Consider the following 23,656-nt stretch of genomic DNA (forward strand, 5'->3'; position numbering starts at 1 on the left):
CCGAAGTCAAAACAAAGGTGAAAACCCAGTCCTAAAATAAGAATTATTAAAACAGGTTGTCATATACTCTGCGGAGCTATGGTTCACAGCTATTACAAAATAAAGGACCAAAACCACTAGTACCTCAAAGAATTTCAAAACCAACTTACCTATGCTCCAAAAAACAGGGTAATCCTCTCAGGTAATCTTTACTTCACAGAAACTTGGAAAGGATTTGTACATTTAAGGGAAAAGACAATCCACTTGGCTACTGGGCTGACCAGACAATAAAGAGCATTCCCAAGGGACCAGCCACAAGCACCTTTCCACCAGCAGTTGGAAAGAACAAAACAGAAGACACTGACTTAAATAAAGTTTATTTTAAAAAAAGAAAAAGGTGGTTATTTTTGCAATGCCATGGTTGCAGGACAAAGAGGCAGCACATCTCCTTTCCTTAACCATGTTTTTCTTCTGCACAAAGGTAGCTAATGATACAAAAGTCAACAAACTTTCTCCAAATACTAGGTTTTATAGGCCACATATGGTCTCGATCATGAATGTCTTTCTTTTATAACCTCTTAAAAATGTAAAAAACCATTTTAGTTTGCCCCATACAAAAAAAGAGTGGGCCAAACTTGGCCTGTGAATGGAGTCTTCTGACCCCTGGTAGAAAATAATCTTATCAGAGAAATTGTTCTCTTGAGGCTTTTGATGCCCATTGCCCAAAGTCAAGTAAAGAAGGACTTTATTTACAACCAGATGTGGCTGTGACAGAAGTAGACTTGGAGAGTTCTGTTTACCCTTGACTCTCCCGGTTTTTCCATTCACTCATAAGTTTAACCACCAACTATATACTTTTAAGTACTGTGTTAGCAAGATTTCCAGTGTTTTTCTCTAAGATTAATTCCTTCAGTTTCTCTAAACCAGGAATTGCTAGGTCTTACTACTCATGTTGCAGGTATGTCCAACCCGTAGTCAAGGATAGCTATAAATTCAGCAGAACACAAAATCATACTTTTAAAACATGATTTGTTTTTTGCAAGTTTTTAAAATGTCAAAAGGTAGGAAGGACATGCCTGTAGGATAAATCAAGATTAAAATTAAGAGGGGATTGCAAGGGAACTCATGATTACCAAAAAAAAAAAAAAAAAAAATCTAACAAAATGATACCTTTAAAATCACAGACTACATGAAATATACATAGCTCTCTATTTTAAAAGATACTTGTTAAGTCTTTTCTTCCATACTGGGGCTCAATCCCAGGGCCTTGTATATGCTAAGCAGGCACTCAACTACAACCTGAGCCCAAGTTGACACATTAGAAAAATTCTTAGATCTAACACATCCCAAATAATTTCCTCCACTTCCCTAATTTGATGTCATATAAAATCTGGATCTAGATAGGGCTTTTCATTAGCTATTTCAGCCTCAAAAATAGTTACATGCCAGGCATGGTGATTTCTGTCCATAATCCTGAAGCTGAGAAACTGAGGCAAGGACACAGCGACAAGTTCAAGGCCAGCCTGGGCTATAGAGTGAAACCCAGTCTCAAAACAAAAGCCCACTATATTTTAGGGCAAATAATGCCTCAGAAGCAATTTGTACTTTTTTAACACTGAAGGAACAGTTGTGTTTCCTTCAGGATGTTAGCTTTCTGTAACTGGCTAATTATACAAAATGAGGGAAGACCGTTTTAAAAAAGACAGAAGAGCACAGGGTTTCAGTACTAAAATAGAAAGGTTACCCTAATTCCAGATCTTTGGTAAAGATACTAACTATAATTGATTGCCCACACCACCAAAACATGGCACATTTACAAGTGATTGCGATTTTCCTTTTGAACATGTAAACAGAGGGGAAGCCTTAGGAAACTGTGGGAAATACATTAGTCTCAGTTCTCTTAAATACACACACAACAATTCATGGGTGAAAGGAGCAGGGTGGGCCGAGGTTATCGCTTTCGTTCCCCTCTCTGTGTCCTTTTCTTTTCCTTCTCCTTGCGTTCCTGCTTGGCTAGTTTGTCCTTCTCCCTCTGCAGCTTGTCCTGTTCCTTCTTCCTTTGGGACTCATCCCGAAGTGAGTCTCGCTCCAATTTCCGAGCATTGAGAACGTCTTCCACATTGGTGTTTCGGAACAGGCCTACCAGTGAGTTAAGGGATTGGCCCAAATTCTACAGGCAACAATCTTGCTCCTTCCTCAGTCTGGATGCCCCTTCTCTACATACTGAGTCCTAAATGCACTCTAGCTACTCCTAGTACAGGAAAAGAATCTTTGGTTTGGACTAGAGATGACTCAGTGGTCATAGGTTCTTGCTCTTGCAGAGGACCTGGCCTTAGTCCCAGAGAGTGGTTCATTCCCAAGCATGACTCCACTTCCAGGAGCGCCCTCTTATGGCCTCTGCGGGCACCAGACATTAGGCACATGCACACATATGCATGCAAAACACTCATTAAAAAAGAATTCTTGATTTAATGGTAGCCTTAATCTTACAATTAGCCCTAAAATGTTCCTTGGATTTTTTTTTTTTAAAAAATATCATTTGGAAAACTAAGCCTGCACTTTGGAATATTTTATAAAAATGAATTTCATTAACAAGGACATCTGAAAACTACAGTTTAAACTTGCAGATAAAGTTGATCCAAAAAAAAAAACCAAAACAAAACAACAAAACAAAAACAAAAACAAAAAACCCCCAAAAACCTCGAGCAGTCTAAAGCAGAGTAATCGCTGTGGAACTCGGGCACATCAGTGAAGAGAGCATCGCTGGGGCTTGAATGCTGATGCACTTAGCACCCTGGAGATGCTTGGAAGTATTAAGGTTTATTCTTACTAGATGTTGCTGATTTGACCTTTTTTCTAAAGTTTAAGTGAAAAACTAAGTTATGTTGTCGACACTGAACTCATATGAAATGAGTTTAACAAAAGTTAGAAAACGGCCAGAAACTTTATTTCTTTTAACTTTAAAAATGACATATCAGGGGCTGGCTCAGCGGTTAAGAGCACTGGCTGCTCTTCCAGAGGACCTGGGTTCAACTCTCAGAGCCCACATGGTGGTTTCACAACCATCTGTAACTCAAGTTCCAAGGGATCTGCCATCCTCTTCTGGCCTCTGGGGGTATAGTGCACACATATGGTGCACATTCATACATACATACATGTAGGCAAAACACTAAAAAAAAAAAAAAAAATCTAAAAAAATAAAAGTACTAGGCAATCGATCTCCTCTATACTCTTTAGGCTATAAAATGAGTCTCGGTCTGAGACAAGAACTCAGCAGCAGGGCACTTGCCTAAGCACACACAAGGCCTTACCGTCCGTCCTCACACCAACATGAATTCCTGAGATAACCCCTGACGGCCCGCTATAACCTTAGTTTAGAAGGAGTTCTAAATTTACCTTCTTATTCTTCTAGTTGGGCATGGGAGCTCACACCTCACAGGAGATGAAGGCAATTCCAGGGCAGCCTCCAATATAGCCAGTTTGAGTTTAGCCTGGACTGAAAGAGACTCCTCCTGTCTCAAAACACCAAGCCAGGTGAGGCCTGTTGTGGTGGCCCATGCTTTAATCCCATGGCTCAGGGAGGCAGAGGTAGGCAATCTCTAAGAGTTCATGGCCAGCCTGGTTTACATATTGAGTAATTGAGTATCAAGTTCCAGAATAACCGGACTACACAGAGAGACCCTGCCTCAAAAACAAAACAAAACAAAAAAAAAAAAAACCCAAAAACCAAAAACAACCCCCAAAAAAAACAAAACAAAACCCCCCCAAACCAACAAAAACCCAACAAGAAGCCAGGTGTGATGGTGCAGTCCTTTAATCTCAGCACTCAAGAGGCAGAGGTAGGCAGATTTCTGTGAGTTCCAGGCCAGCCTGGTCTATATAGATAGTTCCAGGGTAGCCATAGCTATCTAGTAAGACCCTGTCTCTATTATTATTATTATTATTATCATTATTAATAATAAATTTAAAAACCTCCATCTCCTTTGTTAGGTGCAGGCTTGCTTTTAATCACAGTACTTAGAGGTGGAGGCAGAGATCGGGAATTCAGTCACCCTAGCATGTTAGAGGCTAGTGTGACCCTTGTTAAGCTGGTGTTTTGGGTAGAGTATTCGCTCAGTTGACTATCCAGGGCTGAGCTAGGCACAGGGCTCCCAGTACTGACAGGACTTCCCTGGAGAGAGGGAGCCGGTGGCAGTGACAGCAGAATGACACCTGACCTCCAGGACTCTGGGGAAACACGAGGGATGGACTGAGAGAAGGATACTTTTGTCAGAACCGATGTTTGCTGTTGAAGCACCGGGATCAGCTTTCTCATCTGCTTCAGTGAGTGACGTTAAGGAAAACCAGGTAGAGCAAAGGCCTTCACACGTCGCTGACTGAGTCTGAAAAGCATTTCATCCACATGGGTAAGGAGCAGGCTGAACGCGGTGAGGATGGGGCTCTGCTGAGACTCATTTCTGAAAATCTTAACACGGGAGTGGGGGGAGATGTCTGAAATTCTCTAAAACGTAGAAGCTAAAAATAAAAAGAAGGGTCAGGTGGTCTGGAAAGACCACCACACTGACCTTACCTAAAAGCCAGGGGCAAGACATTCTGAAGCAGCACAGCGATGGAAGCAGGAAGACCAGGCCAGGCATTCTTATAGCAAGTTCCACCTCGGCCACATGAGAACCCACAGACACACAGTGTGTACTTCTCAGAGCCTCGAGGAACTTTCAAGAAGTCCACATCATCCACAGTCTCTACCTTAAGGGTACTTTATAGTAGAAACTCGGAGAAAAGCCCAGAGATCTGTTTTAACCTCAGGAGAACTTGTACTTTAAAAGCTGTTTTTGGAAGCCAATCGTGGTTATGCATGCCTTTAATCTCAGGGATGGAAGGCAGAGGTAGGGGGATCTTTGTGAGTTTGAGGGCAGCCTGATCTACAGAAAACTGTCTCAAAAAAGCTATTTTTGGCAGAAAGCAAGTATGCTACTACACGCATAAGTAGCCGGGACGGTTCATCTTGACTGTTGGCTGATGGGATTCAGAATCATCATGGACACAAGCCTCTCGGGTGTCTGTGTGGGACTTTCTAGATGGGTTAAGCCTGAATGTGGGAGGCAACCTTTCCTTGGGTTACAGTCTTGGACTGAATCAAAAGGAAAGGCAGGTTGATAACAGCATGGATTCCTCGCTGCTTCTTGACTGGATGCGATGTAACCAGCGGCTGCCTGCTCCCGCTGCCTTGCTTTCCCCGCCATGTTGGAGGGTACCAGTTCAAACTATAAGGTTCCCCACCGTGATGGAAGGTATCAGTTCGAACTGTAAGCCAAAGCAAGAGTAACTCATACAGTCCCACAAGTGCAAGGAATCACAGTACTTTCTTACTCTCTCCGGAGTCTACCAATTATGTGCTGAATTAGAAGTCCCAAGTCAACTATTCCAACATCATTTCTCAAGCTGACCAAGGCCCCGGCCACTGCCACTTTGAAAGAGGAAACGAGGCTACAGATGGCAGTTGCAGCTTCTCAGGGGTGATGTAAACTATCCAGCATTCCTAGCATGAGCCTTAGGGAATGGTGCTGAGCCTCCAAAAAGGATATTCCTCTTCGTCTGTCACATCCGCATACTGGGCCAACAGGGCTGCTTTCCTCTGCTTCTCCTCTTCTGAAACCACTCTGGGCTTCACCACGATCTGTGCCTGCTTCTCAATCAAGGTGGTGATAGCCTGCACCTCATCTGTGTGGTGCAGGAGAGACAAGGACAGGGGTAAGTGAAAACAAGTTCCCAAACCACTAGGCCACCCGGTGGTGAGTGTCGGTAATAACACTCTGCTCACGTTTGCTGGTCCCTGAAAGCTGAGGCATGTACGAGTCAAGGAAAAGCTATGCAGGTAGGCTTTGTGCCTTTAAAAAATATTTTAGATTATGTTTATTTATTGGGAGGGGTGGTGCACCAAAGTCTAGAGGACAACTGTGGGGAGACAGTTTCCTCCTTTATGGGGTTCCAGGCTTGTGCACTAAGCACCTTGGGGAATTTTTTAAAAACACTAATACTGGGGCTGGAGGCAGGTCCGCCGTGATTAAGAGTACACTCTGTTTCTGCAAAGGACAGGAGTTTAGTTCCCAGCCCTCCTATCTGGTGGCTCACGGTCCCCTGTAACTGCAGCTTGACAGGATCCAATGCTTCGGTGGGCACCTCCACTCACATGCACACACCCACACAAAGACAAACACGTATGCAAGTGAAAAAAAATAGACATTAACAAACCAGCTTTGCTTTTGTTTCCAACAAAACAAACCAACACCAGTACCTGGGCCCCAAACCAAGTATATTACGTGATTATACTGTGTGCTCAGGACTGAGGACCAACACTGTAGAAGTTGTTAGGTTCCTTTCAAGTTTGGCTTCTGTGTTTTTCGTTCTCTGAGGCTAATTTACCATCCTCATGAGCATGTGAGCCCATTCCTCTTTCATTTCCAAAGGTGAGGGATTCAGCCAAATGTAATAGAAACAACCATAACTTATGCTATGTCAGGAAAATATGAGAGCGGTGGATGGGCCAGCCACATGGCTTCAAGACTGACTATAACTGACCCTAGGTACGCGATGCAAATCTACCAGGGGCATAGGACAGGAGGGAATGTAAAATCCCAAATGATGCACGTATGGTGGTGCACACGTGTAGCCCGGCCTTAGGAGGCTGAAGCAAGAGGATCAGGACTTCAAGGCAAGCAGGGGCCACACAGAGTCCCAGGCAGGCCTGACTATACAAAGAGACTTTGTTTCAAAAAAAAACAAAACAAAACAAAATACCAACAATGAAACGAAATGAAACAAAAAAGCACATCCACCACAGGGAGAAGAAGGCTGGGGTGAGGGGGTAATTGGAAAGACAAAGGGTAAAAAGAAACCCTGATTGCTACAACTATAAAGGCAGCCTCTAGGTACTGTTAATGCAAATTATCTTAGGAAGATGGACTGTCCAAAGGAGAAAATGAAACCCTTGCCCTGGAGGATGAGGATGGCTTAGTGAGTAGAGGCACAGGCATCTTCATGACCTGAGAAAGACAGATCCAAATCCTCAAAATGTCCTGACCCTCATACACCACCACACACACACACACACACACACACACACACACACACACACACACACCCCACACATACACACACACCCCACACCCCCCCCACACACACTGCACATGCACAGGCACACACAAAAGAATAGATGTTTTTTGAAAAGTAAGGCCAACTCTACCTTCTTTTTTTACTTTGGTGGTGACATCCCTTGTTTCTGACCATCGTTCCACAATTTCCTTACAGATATTAAGGAGGGAATCTTCTTCCTAAGGTGGAAAAATGCACCAATTAATTTCCTGAAAAGCACCTAGAAACAACAGCAACCTAAGGAAGGACACTGCTCTCCCCAGTGGAGACGAGGAGAAACCCTGGAAGGACTTGGGCCACAGATGAGAGTTCTTCTCATCTGAAGCTCCACACAGAAGCCATCCTGAGTGTTCTAGAACTCACCCCTGTCGTCCAGGGTACCCACGCTGCCCTGCCTCATCCTTCCTTTTATTTATTTATTTATTTATTTATTTATTTATTTATTTATTTATTTATTTTTTGGTATTTCGAGACAGGGTTTTTCCTGTGCATCCCTGACTGTCCTGGAACTCTCTGTAGACGAGGTTGACTTCAAACTCACAGAGATCTGCCTGCCTCGGCCCCCTGAGTGCTAGGATTAAAGGCGTACACCACCACCACCCAGCCTTCATTTTTCATTTCTAAAGAAAGAAATGTTTTATATTTTAATTAATAATTATATACATTGTCTACTCTTAGGATACAGTAAACAATGTGTAGTTTTTTGCTCTGTGTGTGATGTGTGGTATGTGTGCACATGTTGCGAACACTATGGTGTCTGTAGAGTCAGAGACAACTGTGGGAGCTGGTTCCCTCCTTCCACCATGAGGGTCTCAGGAATCCAACTTAAGTGACTGGCAGAAAATACCTTTGCCTGCTAAGCCACTTCACTGGTCCCATACTATGTACATACTGTAGAACGGTTAAAGCTTCCGATCAGTTCCTTAATTCACTACTTACCAGCTTCCTGTAAGGAAAGAGTTAAAATACACACCTTTGAAACACACTATCTTATTACATTGTTCTTCGTGATAGCTTCCATTTCATGTTACAGGTTGTTAAAGTGTCTCCCCTGTTCTCTTGCCTAACTTCATTTGTTGTTTGGAGGAAAACTTGTTGCCTAAATCAAAATTCTCCCCTTCTTTTGTTTTGTTGGTTTGATTTTTTTTTATTTTTTTAGTTTTTGTGGCCTAGGCTAGCTTCCAACTTGCTAAGTAGCTGAGGTTGCCCATGAACCTCTTACCTCCATCTTTCAAGTACTAGGGTCTAGTGGGAGTTTTGGATTCTTTAAAGAACACAGAATTATAAGAATACGTTTTCGTTTTAAGCCCAGGTGTGTGGGATGGGATTAAAAGTGAGGCTGCTTCAGACTGCTCCCAGCAGCTGACTGTGATTTGCCTCATGCTCTCTAGCAGGGGGTGTGATTTTGCCAGGTGCAGATAGTTTCTGCAATTGCTGTGATGTTTGGATTCTGGGGACATTTCAGAAGGTATATAAGTGCTAGGGCCCCCCAGGAGGCCAGGGTGGGTTGTTGATCATTGTTGGTCACGGTTTGTTAAAAGGTAGGAATAAGAAAATTAGATATCCTGACAGCAAAGCTCAAACTTGCCCCAAGAACTCAGTGTTTCTAATAAGCAGGAAGCAGTCTAACTGTAACATCGCCCCCTTTCTGACCCGTGACTTTATTCAGGGATCTCTTTCTTTTCTTTATCCTTTCTTCTCCCTTATCTAGTGCTATGGGGTTGGAAGGATGTAAGAAAGAAGAACCTACAAAGTAGCCAAGCCTGGCCACACTGTGGTTAAATGCTTGCATCATCACACCTGCTGTTAATGGCTACAGAATCACAACCTGTAGCCCAGGCTGGCCTCAATCTTACAGCAATCCTCCTGCCTTTGCCTCCCAAGGGCTGGGATTACTAACATATACCACTATTCCCAGCCCAGCTCTTAACAATTAGACACCACCTCCCACTGAAATGAGAGTCAAAACACAAACTTGCTGCAGAAACTCTTTTTATTAGCAAGAATTCCTTCTCCCATCCTTCATCCTTTAGAAGGATACGCAACTTCCGTCCAACAACACACACCCCACCAAGCAAAGAAAAATAGCCCAAGATAAGGAAGGGAGAGGCAAGAGAAACAGAACAGTCCCAGAGGACAGACCAGCTTGTCCTTCCTGTCTCCCCATCTAATCCGAGGAGTCCATTCATTATTTCTTTTTAGTCCCCCATGAAGTGTTGACCATGTTAAAGGCACAAAGATGAGAGCTAAGAGTCAGTGATTAAATCCATCTTAGTTAGACTTCACTACTTACAGCCCTAACACAGGACTATAACTTAGTGGTAAAGGCTTTCCTTTCTAGAATAGTACTCCACAACAGGTTTTCTGTTTATTTTGGTCCTCTACTTCAATAAAAGAATATACGTGCATGAGTTAATCTAGTGTGAGTATTGCTGGAGAGAGAATGAAAGTTTTTATCTACTCCGGATTGTATGCTACCTTGACTCTTACCTCAAAGTCTTGCTAACAAACTTCAGAATCCCGAACAATTAATCTACTTTGTTTCTCCAAGAATGGGATTGTCTACAAAGGTCAAGGGCCTCTGCCATTGCATGGAATCAAACTGAACTGTGAACTATGTATTGAATGCAGACCATATTCTTTTTTCTCTGTAGAGAAATGTTCTCAGCTGCTTCCCACAACAGGACTCCTGCCTCACTGTAGGATTCCTGGCATTTCTTCCCCCCAAAGACAAGTCTACGTATAGATAGGGTTTCGGGAAACTATGAAAAAAATTAAACATGATATCTGAATTTGATACATGGACGGGATGGGGGAGTGGAACCATCCTTAAAGCGATGATGTCTTCCTCAGTTCATGCAAGAGGCAAATGAGGAGCAAATACGATTCTTGATGTTGTTTCTTGATGCTGCCTCTTCTACTAAGAGTCTAGAACAAGCACTTGCTTCTTGTTAGCAAAAGACACAGACTCCATCAACATCACCATGGAAACACTAAGTCTTCCTGGAGTCCCTAGGAACCTCACAAGTACAACTAAAGCCCCAAACTTCCTGCCTCGTATTCTTTCTTCTTCTTCTTCTTCTTTTTCTTTCTTTTTTCTTTTTTCGGAGCTGGGGACCGAACCCAGGGCCTTGCGTTTGCTAGGCAAGCGTTCTAACACTGAGCTAAATCCCCAACCCCGTATTCTTTCTTCTTAAAACCTGAAATTCGGAGTCAAAGGAAAGAATTGGTTGTGCTATATTCCCACCGAACCTCCAATCTCCTCACAAGCTGTGTTAGCTCTTTTCCATTTATAGACCAAGAGGTTCTTGCCAGAGGGATCAGGGACAGCTGTGTCAGTGTGTTATATTTCCAGAATGTTCTCAACGCACTGAACTTTTTACTGAGTGTCTCTAGCATGTGCCCCATACCCAAAAATGACTTCTGGATTTGAAAAGGAAAAAAAAAAACAAACAAACAAAAAAACCTCTTCCTTCAATCTCTCTACATAAAGAATGCAAATCCAGGAACTGGAGAGATAGCTCAGCGGTTAAGAGCACTGACTGCTCTTCCAAAGGTCCTGAGTTCAATTCTCAGCAACCACATGGTGGCTCACAACCATCTGTAATGGGATCTGATGCCCTCTTCTGGTGTGTCTGAGGACAGCTACAGTGTACTCACATACATTAAATAAATAAATATCTTTAAAAAAAAAAGAATATGCATGCATATTTAAATCTATGATCACCATACCTTTTGATCTCACTACTCCCTAGATATTGATTTTTAAGGGCAATAGATAAACCCACTCTCCAAACCAGCTCCTTGTGATTGACATCAAAGAACAAAAGCCTGCGATGGCAGCTGACTCTCACAGTAGCAATTTGGTTTTCAAGAGATCCCTAAGCCGTGTGTGAGGATAATGGTTTCGACAGTATTTAGTGCAGATGCAGCAAATTTTACTTTTGAGCTGACTACATTTATCCATTTATTAGACTTGCCCTTATTTTATTTTATTTTATGTGTATTGATGCTTTGGCTGCATGCGTGCCTGTGCACCACATGGGTGCCTGTTACCCATGGAGGTCAGAACAGGTTGTCCAATCCCCTGAGACTAGGATTACAGATGGCTGGGAGTCCCCGTGTGGGTGCTGGAAATGGAACTCAAGTCCTCTGTAAGAGCAACAAGTGCTCTTAACTTCTGAGCCATCCTGCCAGCCCTCAAGAGAGAGATGGAATCAAATCTAAGCATATAATCTAACTTTCTGTTGGGAGTGGGGCAGGGAGGGATGAACTCCATGAAAAGTCATCAGATTAGAAAAGTGGGCATCTTGGTCACCCGATACATACAGCTTTAATTTACAAATTTCTAAATTAGTGAATCTCCCTGTTTTGCTTTGTCTCACTTGCTGCCCTCTGCAGGGCTGAGTCTGCGAACCTGCATCAATCATGTCACATTGTGACAAATATGCTTTCCAGTATTTGAGACAGGGTTTCTCTGTGCCCTGGCTGTCCAAGAACTCACTAGGTAGACCACAAAGGCCTTCCGAGAGCTGGGATTAAAGGCTTGTGCTCAACTCACAAATCCTCTTCTTTCTGGTTGTTTTGTTTTTTTGAGACAGGGTTTCTCTGTGAAGACCAGCCTGGTCTTGAAGTTACAGAGATCGGCCTGCATCTGCATCCTGCGTGCTGGGATTAAAGGCGTGCACCAGTCACCATTCCAGACAAATACCTAATGTATTTCCAGTCTGTCTCATCACTGGGTACCGCCCCACCTGACACACATTAATAATTACTGAATTTCCCAATGTTGCTTATCATGCAAAGGTCTCCATTAACTTACCTACTGGGGACTCTTAATTACTGAAATTGGAGCCAAGGGGGAAAAGCCCACAGGCTTTTGTCACGGGACAGCCCTTAGAGTACCCCCTAACGGGCGGACATCTCAAAAACATTTCATTCCCCTCTCTGAACATCGCAAACTACAGAAATTAGACGTTTGTGACCAAACTGACAAATTACACATCTCAATGACTTCAGGACACTCTCTAGCACATCCGGAGGCACCCCAGGGAGCCTTGCTGCCCGGAATATGCGAATCCCATCCTCTCTTTGCACCTGCAACCCAAAATCTGGCTAAGGAGCCACAGCCCACTTCTCCCTCAGAGTTACGCTTCTTCCCGGTGAAACCACAAAGGGACAGCAAAAGGAGAAGAGCAGCAAAATGAGAAGAGAGAATGTGAAGTAATGAAAGAGGTTCCCAGATGTCTCCGTGAGGTTGGTGTAATGTACCCGGACTACTCTACTCACCAGAAAAGCAGAGAGGATACCCTGCAGGGCGTCCAGCTTCTCTTCCTCCTCCTCCTCCTGTAGGACGCCAAGGATGTAAGCGCGGTAAACGGCTTGGTCCACTCCCAACGCCTCCAAACGTCCGTCAAGCCAGGATCCAAAACCCCCGCCATCGCCTTCACCGAGGACTGCCGCGGCCACTTCGCTGGGCGCCGCCATGCTGGGGACGGGGTCCTGCCGGACCCGAGGGTGCCTACCGCAGTGCCTGACGGGCCGCGCCACTGGCCCAGCGCGCATGCCTGGTGAGGGAGCCTCCACCCCTGCGCGCCGTGCTGTGTGACTCGCAAGCTGAGACCTCTGTATCCTCGCAGCTAGCGCTTCTTGGTATACGTGTGGTCGCGCGGGCCCCCCAGGAACTCCGGCAGGTGAGTTTTGAACGGGCTCGTTATAGTTGGCAACGATCGGAATCAATGTCATTGTCAGCCACGCGACAGAGAACTCAGAGGACTGTCGCTCACCACTGATTCCAGCGCTTACTGCTTCTGCTGCCCTGTGGCCGGCAGGGACTTGTTGGATGTGAAGCCAGGATACCCCACTGAGTTTTGTGTCCGGAATACCACCGTCGCTGCCATTCCAAGCCGCCCTCCCTGAAAACCCAAATTTCAGGAGACGTTCTCTAACTCATCTCCGTACAAAGACGCACAGTAGGTGCTCAACGGTTAAACGAGCAGCCTCGGAGTCATTGCTTTTACTCATTGCTTCAATGTTGCCACAGGTATACCTTTGAGGAGTGTCTTAGAGTTTCTATTGAGAGAAGACACCGTGGCCGAAAGCAACTAGGGTAGAAAAGGTTTATTTCAGCTTCTACTCTCCCGTCACACCCCATCACTAAGAGGAAGTCACAGGAACTCAAGACTGGAACCTGGAAGCAGGAGCCATGGAAGGTCGCTGCTTAGTGGCTTGCTTCTCACGCCTTGCCCAGACTACTTTCTTCAGGAGACACCTGCCCAGGGGTGGCACCACCCACAATAATCAGGGAATTGTCCCACAAGCCAGTCTTGTAGGGGTGATTTTCTCAATTCCCCTCTTCCCAAATGACTAGCATGTGTCATGTAGACACGTAACAGTCAGCCCCAGATACACATTCTGTCCTCTGCCAGGGACTGTGCTAAGAAGTTTTCATGAAGTATCTGTGGCCATCTTCCCAACAACCCAGTGAGAAGATGCTTTTATGTTCGATTAAAAGATAAGGAAACGGGCTGGAGAGATGGTTCAGTTAGTAAGAGCACTGGCTGCTCTTCCATGGGACCCAGGTTCAATTCCCAGCAGTCACATGACAGCTCACAACTGTCTGTCACTGTGTGAGGGATCTGGTACCATCACACAGACATGCATGCATGCAAAACACCAATGACATTTTTTGAAAAAAGGTAAGGAAATGACAACACCGTTGGAGAGAACCTAACAGGGGATCGGAACTCGGCCAGCAGAATGGCCAACTGCTTTGGCTTCCAGCAGAATGGCAGCTCTGGGCTGAGGTGGACTAGACCGATACTACAGAGGAGGAGGCTGTGTAGGAACCTTTCCTTCCACTGCTTCCTTCACTGGATACTTACTGAATACATTCACCATGATAATGTTACAGATTGGCAATTCAAAGATGGTTGTCACAAAAGTCCGAGTTCCCTAAGGGGCCATCAGTCCAATGGGAATAGGTACTTAAAGAAATAATGACACTTTTTTTTTTAAAGCTTTTTTTTTTTTTTTTTTTTTTTTTTTTTCCGGAGCTGGGGACCGAACCCAGGGCCTTGTGCTTGCTAGGCAAGCGCTCTACCACTGAGCTAAATCCCCAACCCCGAAATAATGACACTTTAGTCACATAATTCTACATGTATGGGTGTTTTGCCTGCATGTATGTCTGTATACCATTGTGCCTGATGCCCTTAAGAAGGCCAGAAGTGTAGGCAGATTCCCCTGAAACACAGGTGTTTGTGATCCACCATGTGAATGCTGGAAATCAAACAAGGGTCCTCTGGAAGAGCAGCCAGTGCTTAGCGTCTGAGTCAATTCTCCAGCCCAGAGGTAAATGGGTGATTGTGTGGTGGTAGTGGTATTAAGACAGGGTCTTTCTGTGTAATCTAGACTTGCCTGAGACTTGGATCTATTTCTTTTCTTTGAACTTGTGAATCTCCTGTCTCTGCCTCCCAAGTGTCGGGATTACAGGCTAGTACCACCACACCTGAATTGAGATCAGGTTTCGGTGAAGGTATGACTGGATCCATAAGTCTTTAATTCTAACTGATGAAGGGTGTTGGGGGCTGGGAAGGGAGAGTTGAGGGAAACTGGGGTACTTCTCAACACTGGGGCACTTTAACAGTCTTTGAAAAGGAATAAGTTTGTCAGGCATGGCAGCATCTCTAACCCTATCATTTGGAGGATGAGACAAGAGTTTGAGGCCAGACCAGCCTGACTGATCAGCCTGACGGGAAACTATGAAAAGACTTGCTAGGGAAGCTTAGAGATGACAGCAGCTGGGACAAAGGCCTTAAGTAGGAGATATCCAAGACAGATGTGAGGAGAGGGGAGGAGTTGGGGTTGTAAAGGGCCGCTTCAAAGACTTCTGTACCTTATTAGTATTGAGATAAAGCAAACGAGTAGGTGCTAAACGGAATGTCACCAATATGAATGTAGAAATACAAAATTTTTAAGTTTTAGTCTCATGGCTTCCGAATGCTGAGGCTAGAAGTCCATGCCGGGAAATTAGAGGCCAGCACAAACAATGAGTCAGGATTTCATCTCAAGGAAAAAATGTAGAGCAAATGAAAGGCACCTGCTGCCAAGCCTGAATTCAGACCTGATTCATCCCTGGAATCCACATGGTAGAAGGAAAAGAATCAATTCCTGAACGCTACTCTCTGGTCTCTACACTTGAACCTTGGAGCACCCTCAAATAAATAAATAAAAAGAAGTGAAAATTGAGAAGTTGGTATTGATATATTGCACAAATGCACAAATGCTTATTGCCCTTTTTAATTTTTTTTTAAAAAAATCATTTTACTTATTTTATGGGTATAGGTGCTTGCCTTAGTATTTTATTGCTGTGAAGAGATACCATGACCAAGACAATTCTTATAAAGGACAACATTTCATTGGGGCCGGCTTACAGTTTTAGAGGCTTAGTCCATTATCCTCATGGCAGGAAGCATGGCAGCGTGCAGGCAGACACGGAACTGGAAGAGTGTGGAGAGTTCTACATATTGATCCAAAGGCAGTCAGGAGGAGGGTCTGTCTTCCGCACTGGGCAGAGCTTGAGCACTAGGAGCTCTCAAAGCCAGCCTACATAGTGACACACTTCTCCAACAAGGCCACACCTTCTAGTCGTGCCACTTCCCATGGGCCAAGAATATTCAAACCACCACAGTGCTTTACCTGCATGTATATCTGTGTACCATATGTGTACCCATAGAGGCCAGAAGAGGACAATGGGTTCTTTGGAACTGAAGTTACAGAGGATTGTAAGCTGTCATGTAGGTCCTGGGAATTGAACCCAACTGGGGTTCCTGTGTTCCGAACTGCTGAGCCATCACTCCGGTCCTATATTGTCATTGTTACTTTCATAGAAGGATTTGAACCTGGGATTCCACTCATTCTATGTATATACATGAATACTTGCAAACTTTTTTTTTTTTGAAAAAGCTTCTTGCAAACCATCCAGGCTTTCCACACCTTAAATATTAAGAATACCCTGATTGACTGGCCCACTGCAAAAGCATCAATGGTGTGTGTCAGGAAATAGTCATATAAACAGACAAATAAGAAACAAAGCCTATAGGAGAAAATTAAGGGTAAAGCTCAGTGGTAGAGTGCTTGCCGGGACCTAGACCCTACATTTGATAGATTTGATCTCCAGTACTGTAAAAATAAAATAATAAAAGAAAAATTTGTGTGTGTAAAAGTGAGTGCCTGTGGAGGCCAGAGAGGGAGTTGGATCCCTGGCGGCGTTATGGACCCTGTGAGCCAGGCAGGATGAACACTGGGAGCTGAACTCTGAAACATCAGTCTAGAGTATCTGTTCTGCACTTGCGCAGACTGCCTGAGAAGACCCGCAAGGATGTGAAAGGTCAAGACAGATCTACTCTTGGGGAAAGTGTTCTTTACTTTGTATCTTTTTAAAAAACTGCTACCCGAGGGTCTAAGGGTGTATCACAAGCCTATATTGTTCTTAGCATGCATGAGGTTCTACTCAGATACACTCTCTCTCTCTCTCTCTCTCTCTCTCTCTCTCTCTCTCTCTCTCTCTCTCTCTCTCTCTCACACACACACACAGGAAGGCCAGAGAGGAATCTCAGGTACCTCCGTTGCTTTTTTGTGTGTTTGGTTGGTTGGTTTTTGGGTTTTTTGAGACAGTCTCTCACTGGACCTGGAGTTCAGCAATTGGCCAGACTGGCTGGCCAGCAAGCACTGGAATCCTCCTGCAACCACCTCCCCAGCCTCTGGGATTACAGGGGTGAGCTGTAACCACACTGTTTTGGTTTTTTTTTATGTGGGTGCTGGGGATCCAAATTCGGGTCCTCATGATTGTATAGCAAACACTTTACTGACAGAGCCATCTCCTCGGCCCCTCAATTCATCGTTGTTGTGTGTACATGCGTATGGAAGTAGTATAGATGTGAGAATACGTGTGGAGGCTGGAGGATAGCTTCAGGGATGCCACACCGCTCCTTTGAGACAGGGTCTGTCGTTGGTCTAGAGCTCCAGATTGCTCCAGATGTGTGCTGCACACAGACATGTGTCCCCACACACATACATAAGAAGAAGTGCAGGCCAGGAGAGATGCCCCAGAGGTTAGGAGCACTGGCTGTTCTTCCAGAGGACCCAAGTTTGTTTCCCAGAACCACATGGCAGCTCATCATTGTCTGTGACTTCAGTCTCACTCTTCTGACCTCCATGGCATCAAGCATGCATATGGCACACAGACATGCATGCAGGCAAAACACCCATACATAAAAAAATAATAAATAAAAAACATTTAAAAATAAGTGTGTCTGGGGCACTGTGGTACACACGTTACACCAGCATTTGGGAGTCTAAGAGGAGAACCTTGATTTCAGGATGAGTATCGCCAAGGTACTCACAAAACAAGAAATGTAGAGTGCATGATTGTGGTGGTTTGAATATGCTTGGCCCAGGGAGTGGCACTATTAGGAGGTGTGAACTTGTTGGAGTAGGTGTGGCCTTGTCAGAGGAAATGTGTCACTGTGGTGTGGGCTTTAAGACCCTCCTCCTAACCACATGGAAAGCCAGTCTTCTAGCTGCCTTCAGATGAAGAGGTAGAGCTCTCAGCTCCTCCTGAGCCATGGCTGCCTGGATGCTGCCAGGCTCCCAAATTGACGATAATGGACTGAACCTCTGAACCTGTAAGCCAGCCTCAATTACATGTTGGCCTTATAAGAGTTGCCTTGGTCATGGAGTCTGTTCATAGCAGTAAAACCCTAAGACAGAAGTTGGTAATAGAAGCAATGCTGTGCGGAGTGCAATGATGGTGGCTCAGGAATTCTGTAAGTCCATGGACGGAATCTTTATCTACTTATTTGTGGTACCAAAACCCAACAAAACTTAGAAAACCATGGTCACCACGATGGCAATCAAAGTGAAAAAGATCCTCTCTCAGCCAAAGCCAAAAGGGTTGGAAGGCTGAGCAGGTGGCGCTGAGAAGACCCCGTGTGAGTCCTCTGCTGGACGTCAGAGTCATACAGCTCCGGGCCCCTTGGGAATAGCAGGCACCGAGGCTCTGCCATCATGGGGTTCTTGGACAGCAGAGAGACACCGAGAGAGAAGACATGCACCTGCATCCGTTGTGTTTGTCAAGGTCAATAGACCCCAGGTCCAACCGCTGAGAGACTTCTCTGACACTGCAGTCGTCAAGGTAAACAAGCTGGTAAAGCATGTTCAACAGGCTGTGATTAGTATGGCCTTAAGCTAATGACAGAATAGGATTAACAACTGAGTCCAGTTGTTCACCATAAAAAACATATAAAGATGTTTATCACTTCTATTACTTTTTGGAGGTGTGCTGGCAAGCGTGCACAGGAGTCCAATTTTTTTTTTTTGTGAGTGTACACGTGTGCGTGGAGACCCAAAAACACTGACGCCGAGTGTCTTCCTCTCTGAGTTTCCACCTTATTGTGTTTCATTTTATTAGGTTTTATTCTGAATTGCATACATCTGTGTGTGGGTGTATGCATGTGCCCACAAAGGCATGGGATTCCCTGGAGCTACAGGAAGTGTGGGTGCTGAGAAGCAGATGTGAGCCCTCTGTACACGCTCTAAACCACCAAACCATTTCCTCAGCTGCCCGGCTTAATTTTTTTTTAAAAGATTTTTAAATTTTATGCATATGAGTAAACTGTCACTCTCTTCAGGCACACCAGAAGAGGGCATCAGATCCCATTACAGATGGTTGTGAGCCACCAGGTGGTTGCTGGGAATTGAACTCGGGACCTCTGGAAGAACAATCAGGTTCTTAACCTCTGAGCCATCTCTCCAGCCCCTGCCTAGCTTATTTTTGAGATGGGTCCCTCCCTGAACTCGGAGCACACCACTTGGCTAGGCTGGCTGGCTGTTTGTAGATTGGCCTGTCTCTGCTGCCTCTCCCCACACCAGTGGCTCGTTGCATGGATGCTGGAAGAGTCAAGCTCACTTTAACTTTATTGCTATTTTTTTCTTTATGAGTATGGATATTATGTCTGTGCACTATGTGTGTGCCTGGTGCCCGTGGAGGTCAGAAGAGGATGCTGGATCCTCGGAACTGGAGCTAAAGATAGTTGGGAGGCAGTGTAGATGTTCCGGGAATCAGATACTCTGGAAGAACAGCCAATGCTGTTCTCTCTGAGCCATCTCTCGAACCCCAAGCCTTTGTTTTTAATTTTGATTGTAGCGATAACTTTTACTGACTCAAGCATTTTTAAGTGTTCAGTTTATTAATGCTAAAGATTCACTATTTTTTAAATTGATTTCACATTTTGTATAGCAGCCATGTAATTCTTGGTTTTAATTCTTTTTATGCCCTGTGTCTGAGGGATTATGGAGACGAATGCTCTTCAGCGGGTGGGGTGTAAATGGACTGAATGGTGGACACACAGACACTTTATTACAATTTGTCACCTTTTATGAATATTTGTTATCTCCTTTTCAAACATCTATGGCCTCGCATTCAATAAAGCCAGTCGTTTTTCAGTTCTATATTTGATGGCTTCTTATTGAAATTGGGTGAATAAAGTTCCCATCTCTCCTGATGTTTATCGGTTGCTTTTGCAAAATAATCACAAAGGATTGCATTTTATATTTTTGGCATATCCTAAACCCACTGAAAGCTTTGTTGGAATATTTGTAATGGTTTGGAAATCCTGTTTCATACACTTTTTTTTTTTAAAGATTTACTTATTTATTATATATAAGTATACATGAGTACACTGTCTCTGTCTTCAGACACACCAGAAGAGGGCATCAGATCCCATTACAGATGGTTGTGAGCCACCATGAATTGAACTCAGGGCCTCTGGAAGAGCAGTCAGTGCTCTTAACCACTGAGCCATCTCTCCAGCCCTTCATACACTTTAAAATTCAGATTTATTCGTTTTTATGTGTCTTACCTGCATGTATGTATGTGCACCACGTGCGTGCTTGGTACTAGGGGAGTTCAGAGGAGCACATCAGATTCCCTGGAACTGGAGTTGTGAATGGTTGTAAACACCACATGGTGCTAAGAACCAAACCTGGGTTACCCGCAAGAGCAGCCAGTGGAGTTTAGGTGTGCAGCTAAGGATTTGTTTTTGTTTTGCTCATTCTGTGGAGATAGGACTGGTCTCATGGCTGCCTTGCCAGGTTGGTTAAGGAGGCCTTCGAATTCCTGATCCTTCTACCTCTGTTACCTAAATGCTACGACTACAGACCAATACCATTGCATCTGGCAGGAGATTTTGGTTTTAAAGATGTCACCTACACTGTTACTAGAAACGGAGTCACCTAAAGATCAGAACTATTTCCAAGCACCTGTCTTCCAAGTGTGCTCTTCTGCCTGTCTGTAATCCCGGAATTCCAGAGGCTGACACACGACCGTGAGTTTGAAGCCATCCTGGGCCTCACATGGCAGCCCTCTCGAAAGACAAATGAGCATCGCTCATCAGAGTAGCTTCTGAAAAGGTGTCCAGTTCCCTCTTCGCACTGGACTGTCGCTGAACCGAAGAGTTTGTGCACGGAGGATGTGCCTCCCCAGGACCATTTCTAATGGTCAGTTTGCTTCTTTGCCGGCGTCTTAAGCCCCTCGTCTCTTTCAGAGACTGGTAATATTAAATCCTGAGAGCATAGTGTAAATCCATTTATCAGAGCAAACACGAAGTCTAGAACCCGGAAGAGCAAGCACACCACAGGCCCCCGAGTTAGTTCTCCACTGTGACAAACACCGCAACCAAAGGCAACTGTGAGAGGAAGGGGTTTAGTTAGCTTATGAGACCCCTTTGACTGAGGGAGTCAAGGCAGGCACCACGGTAGAACACTGCTGGTTAACTGGCTTTCTTATACCTCTGTACAGGCTGGTTCTGTGTGTCAACTTGACACAAGCTGGAGTTATCACAGAGAAAGGAGCCTCCCTTGAGGAAATGCCTCCATGAGACCCAGCTGTAAGGCATTTTCTCAATTAGTGACCAAGGTGGGAGGACCCAGCCCACTGTGGGTGGTGCCATCCCTGGGCTGGTAGTCTTGGGTTTAATAAGAAAGCAAGCTAGGCAAGCCAGGGGAAGCAATCCAGTAAATAACATCCCTTTGTGACCTCTGCATCAGCTCCTGCTTCCTGACCTGCTTGAGTTCCAATCCTGACTTCCTTTGGTGATGAACAGCAATGTGGAAGTGGAGGTCGAATAAACCCTTTCTTCCCCAATTTGCTTCCTGGTCATGATGTTTGTGCAGGAATAGAAACCCTGACTAAGACAAACTCCCAGAACCACCTGCCCGATGTGGAAATGCCCACAGTTGCCTGGGCCCTCTCACACTAATCAGCAATCACACAAGCATCCCATAGTCATGCCGTCTGGTCGATCTGATGAAGTCAGCCCTCAGCTGAGGCTCCTGCTTCCTAGGTCTCTGTCAAGTTGGCAAAAAGTAGCCCACACAATGGGACTTTGAGCAGGCACACACAGCCCTCCCTACAAGAAGGTCTTGGGGACCCCTACCTAGATGTTACGACTGCCTTACCTGTTCCCAGGTATGACCAAAAGGTCCACGGTGCAGACCAGCATCACTCTACTTAGTAAATGTTATTAAACCTTACTTGTTTTTCTGTTCGATAAAAAAGGTAAATTTAAATGATGGTTTCTCAGAGCTGGGTGATGACTCAGAGGTTAAGAGTACTGATGCTCTTCCAGAGAACCTGGTTTCAATCACAACTTTCTACTATTCCAAGATCTGACACCCTCAGACATAACAAAACACCAATGCACATATAATAAAAATAAATTATTTTAAAAAGCACTATTTAAAAATTATGTTTGGGGTTGGGGATTTGGCTCAGTGGTAGAGCGCTTGCCTAGTGCAAGTGCAAGGCCCTGAGTTTGGTCCTCAGCTCCTGGGGTGGGGGGCTTATGTTTTCTCTTCCAGTATTCCTGGTCATCCCATGCCTGAGGTGGGACTCTTTGAAGACCTCCAGAGCATAGACTATAACAGCATAGCTAGGGGGGGTTGGGGATTTAGCTCAGTGGTAGAGCGCTTGCCTAGCAAGCGCGAGGCCCTGGGTTTGGTCCCCAGCTCCTAAAAAAGAGAAGGAAAAAAAAACAAAAACAAAAAACAAACAAACAAACAGCATAGCTAGGAACAAAACTGTTAGATTAAAGAGACTCAGCAGCCTATTCTGACGATGACCTGACTCCATTTACAGTCGGCTTTCTTTTTCCTTTTTCCACTAAAACTTGATTTATTTGGTACAGTTCTCCCTGTGTAGCTCTGGCTGTTCTAGAACTTGCTACGTAACCCAGGCTGGCCTCGATCCTTAGTGATTTGTCTACCTCAGCCTCACAGGTGTTTAGGATCACACGGGTAAGCCGCTGTTAAACCTGAGAGTCAAGAGAGCATTTCAAGACTACCAGAAAATTCCACACATCACATTTTACAGAGGCTTATAAAGGAAATCCTTAAGGCTATGCAATCGGGTCCAATCAGGCAAGCATCTATCCTGCCTTACTTCCGGCCTGCGAGCCTCCTTCGACCAATCAAGTACATCCGGTGCAGTCGCGTCAAACTTGTTTAGGGGAGCGGAAACACGTGGCTTGTTATCTCACAAGCCCCAAGCATGCCAGGAAGTTATCTGCCCTTGGGCAAGTGGGGCTTACAGGTTAACTTAAACCCTTACACCAACCACACCCAGTTTAAAAGACTTGATTTTGATAAACTAATTTTGCCAGTCAGAAGATTGTAGCTGATGGCATCTGGTGGTGCCTATTTGGTGTGAACATTTGATATGTCGATCAGCTTTTACAGTTTCTTCCATTTTTGCCTCGTTTCCGCTCCCTGGATGTCACCATATGAACTACTCTGCTCACGTATACTTTCTGTCCACACGTGAGCCCTCTGAAGCTGTGAGCCAATGAATCTCCTCTCCTTCAAGTTATTTTTTGTAGGTATTTGGTCTCAGGAGGATAAAGCCTGATACAATGGTAGCTCTTTATTCTAGAACCCTCCATGAGCTTGCGCGGATCTGGGGTGATTCTCCTCCGTCATCTTGGACGTCCTCCCGTATCACCCTGCTTTCTGGATCACATTCTTTGACTGGAGAAGGGACATGCAATAAAAGGATATATTCGAATTTGTTTCAACATAATATTTTCTTATTGATTCTTTCAGAGGTCCACACCATGCACCCCAATCCCACTCATTTTCTAGTCTGTCCATGTAACCTCCCTCGCTTGGAAAAAAATAAAAATAAAAATAAATAATCGTAGTGGCATTGGAGAATACCCTTTCGACCACACAGCTTTACTTGCACATGTTCATTGCAACGACTCGTTGGTCTGCTCCAAGGCCTCTGCTTTCTGCTATACCATCAATATGGGACTGAAGTGGAAACGTCTGGTTTCTTTGAAAAGTCGGTTATGTGAAATGATATTTTGCTGGGGCACACAGGGAAAAGGATGTTTTGCTAAAGCAGACATGTGAAAGGACGCTCATGTTTGGAAGGAATATAAATATGACCCTACAGGCAGTGGGAATT

The 23,656-nt window shown here is 44.7% G+C and overlaps 1 protein-coding gene across 1 annotated transcript; it reads right to left on the minus strand.

The window, feature by feature from the left end:
* Window positions 1-337: 337 nt before the first annotated feature.
* On the minus strand, window positions 338-12,666 carry Ccdc43 (coiled-coil domain containing 43). The gene is made up of 5 exons (XM_032913179.1): window positions 12,421-12,666; window positions 7,223-7,310; window positions 5,565-5,700; window positions 4,244-4,302; window positions 338-2,118 (listed from the first exon to the last, which is right to left on the minus strand). Exons 1-5 carry the CDS (start codon window positions 12,616-12,618, stop codon window positions 1,931-1,933), a joined length of 669 nt encoding a protein of 222 aa, XP_032769070.1. The 5' UTR covers window positions 12,619-12,666; the 3' UTR covers window positions 338-1,930.
* Between the last annotated feature and the right edge of the window lie 10,990 nt (window positions 12,667-23,656).

This window comes from Rattus rattus, chromosome 9 (assembly GCF_011064425.1).
Source record: "Rattus rattus isolate New Zealand chromosome 9, Rrattus_CSIRO_v1, whole genome shotgun sequence".
NCBI classification, from domain to species: Eukaryota; Metazoa; Chordata; class Mammalia; order Rodentia; family Muridae; genus Rattus; species Rattus rattus.

Coding starts and splice junctions, on each gene's coding strand:
- Ccdc43 (XM_032913179.1), bottom strand. CDS start 12,618: ATGGCGGCGCCCAGCGAAGTGGCCGCGGCAGTCCTCGGTGAAGGCGAT. Junction 4,303..5,564: donor GATGTGACAGACGAAGAGGA/ATATCCTTTTTG, acceptor AACGTCACTCAC/TGAAGCAGATGAGAAAGCTG. Junction 2,119..4,243: donor AAACATCGGTTCTGACAAAA/GTATCCTTCTCT, acceptor ACTCACTGGTAG/GCCTGTTCCGAAACACCAAT.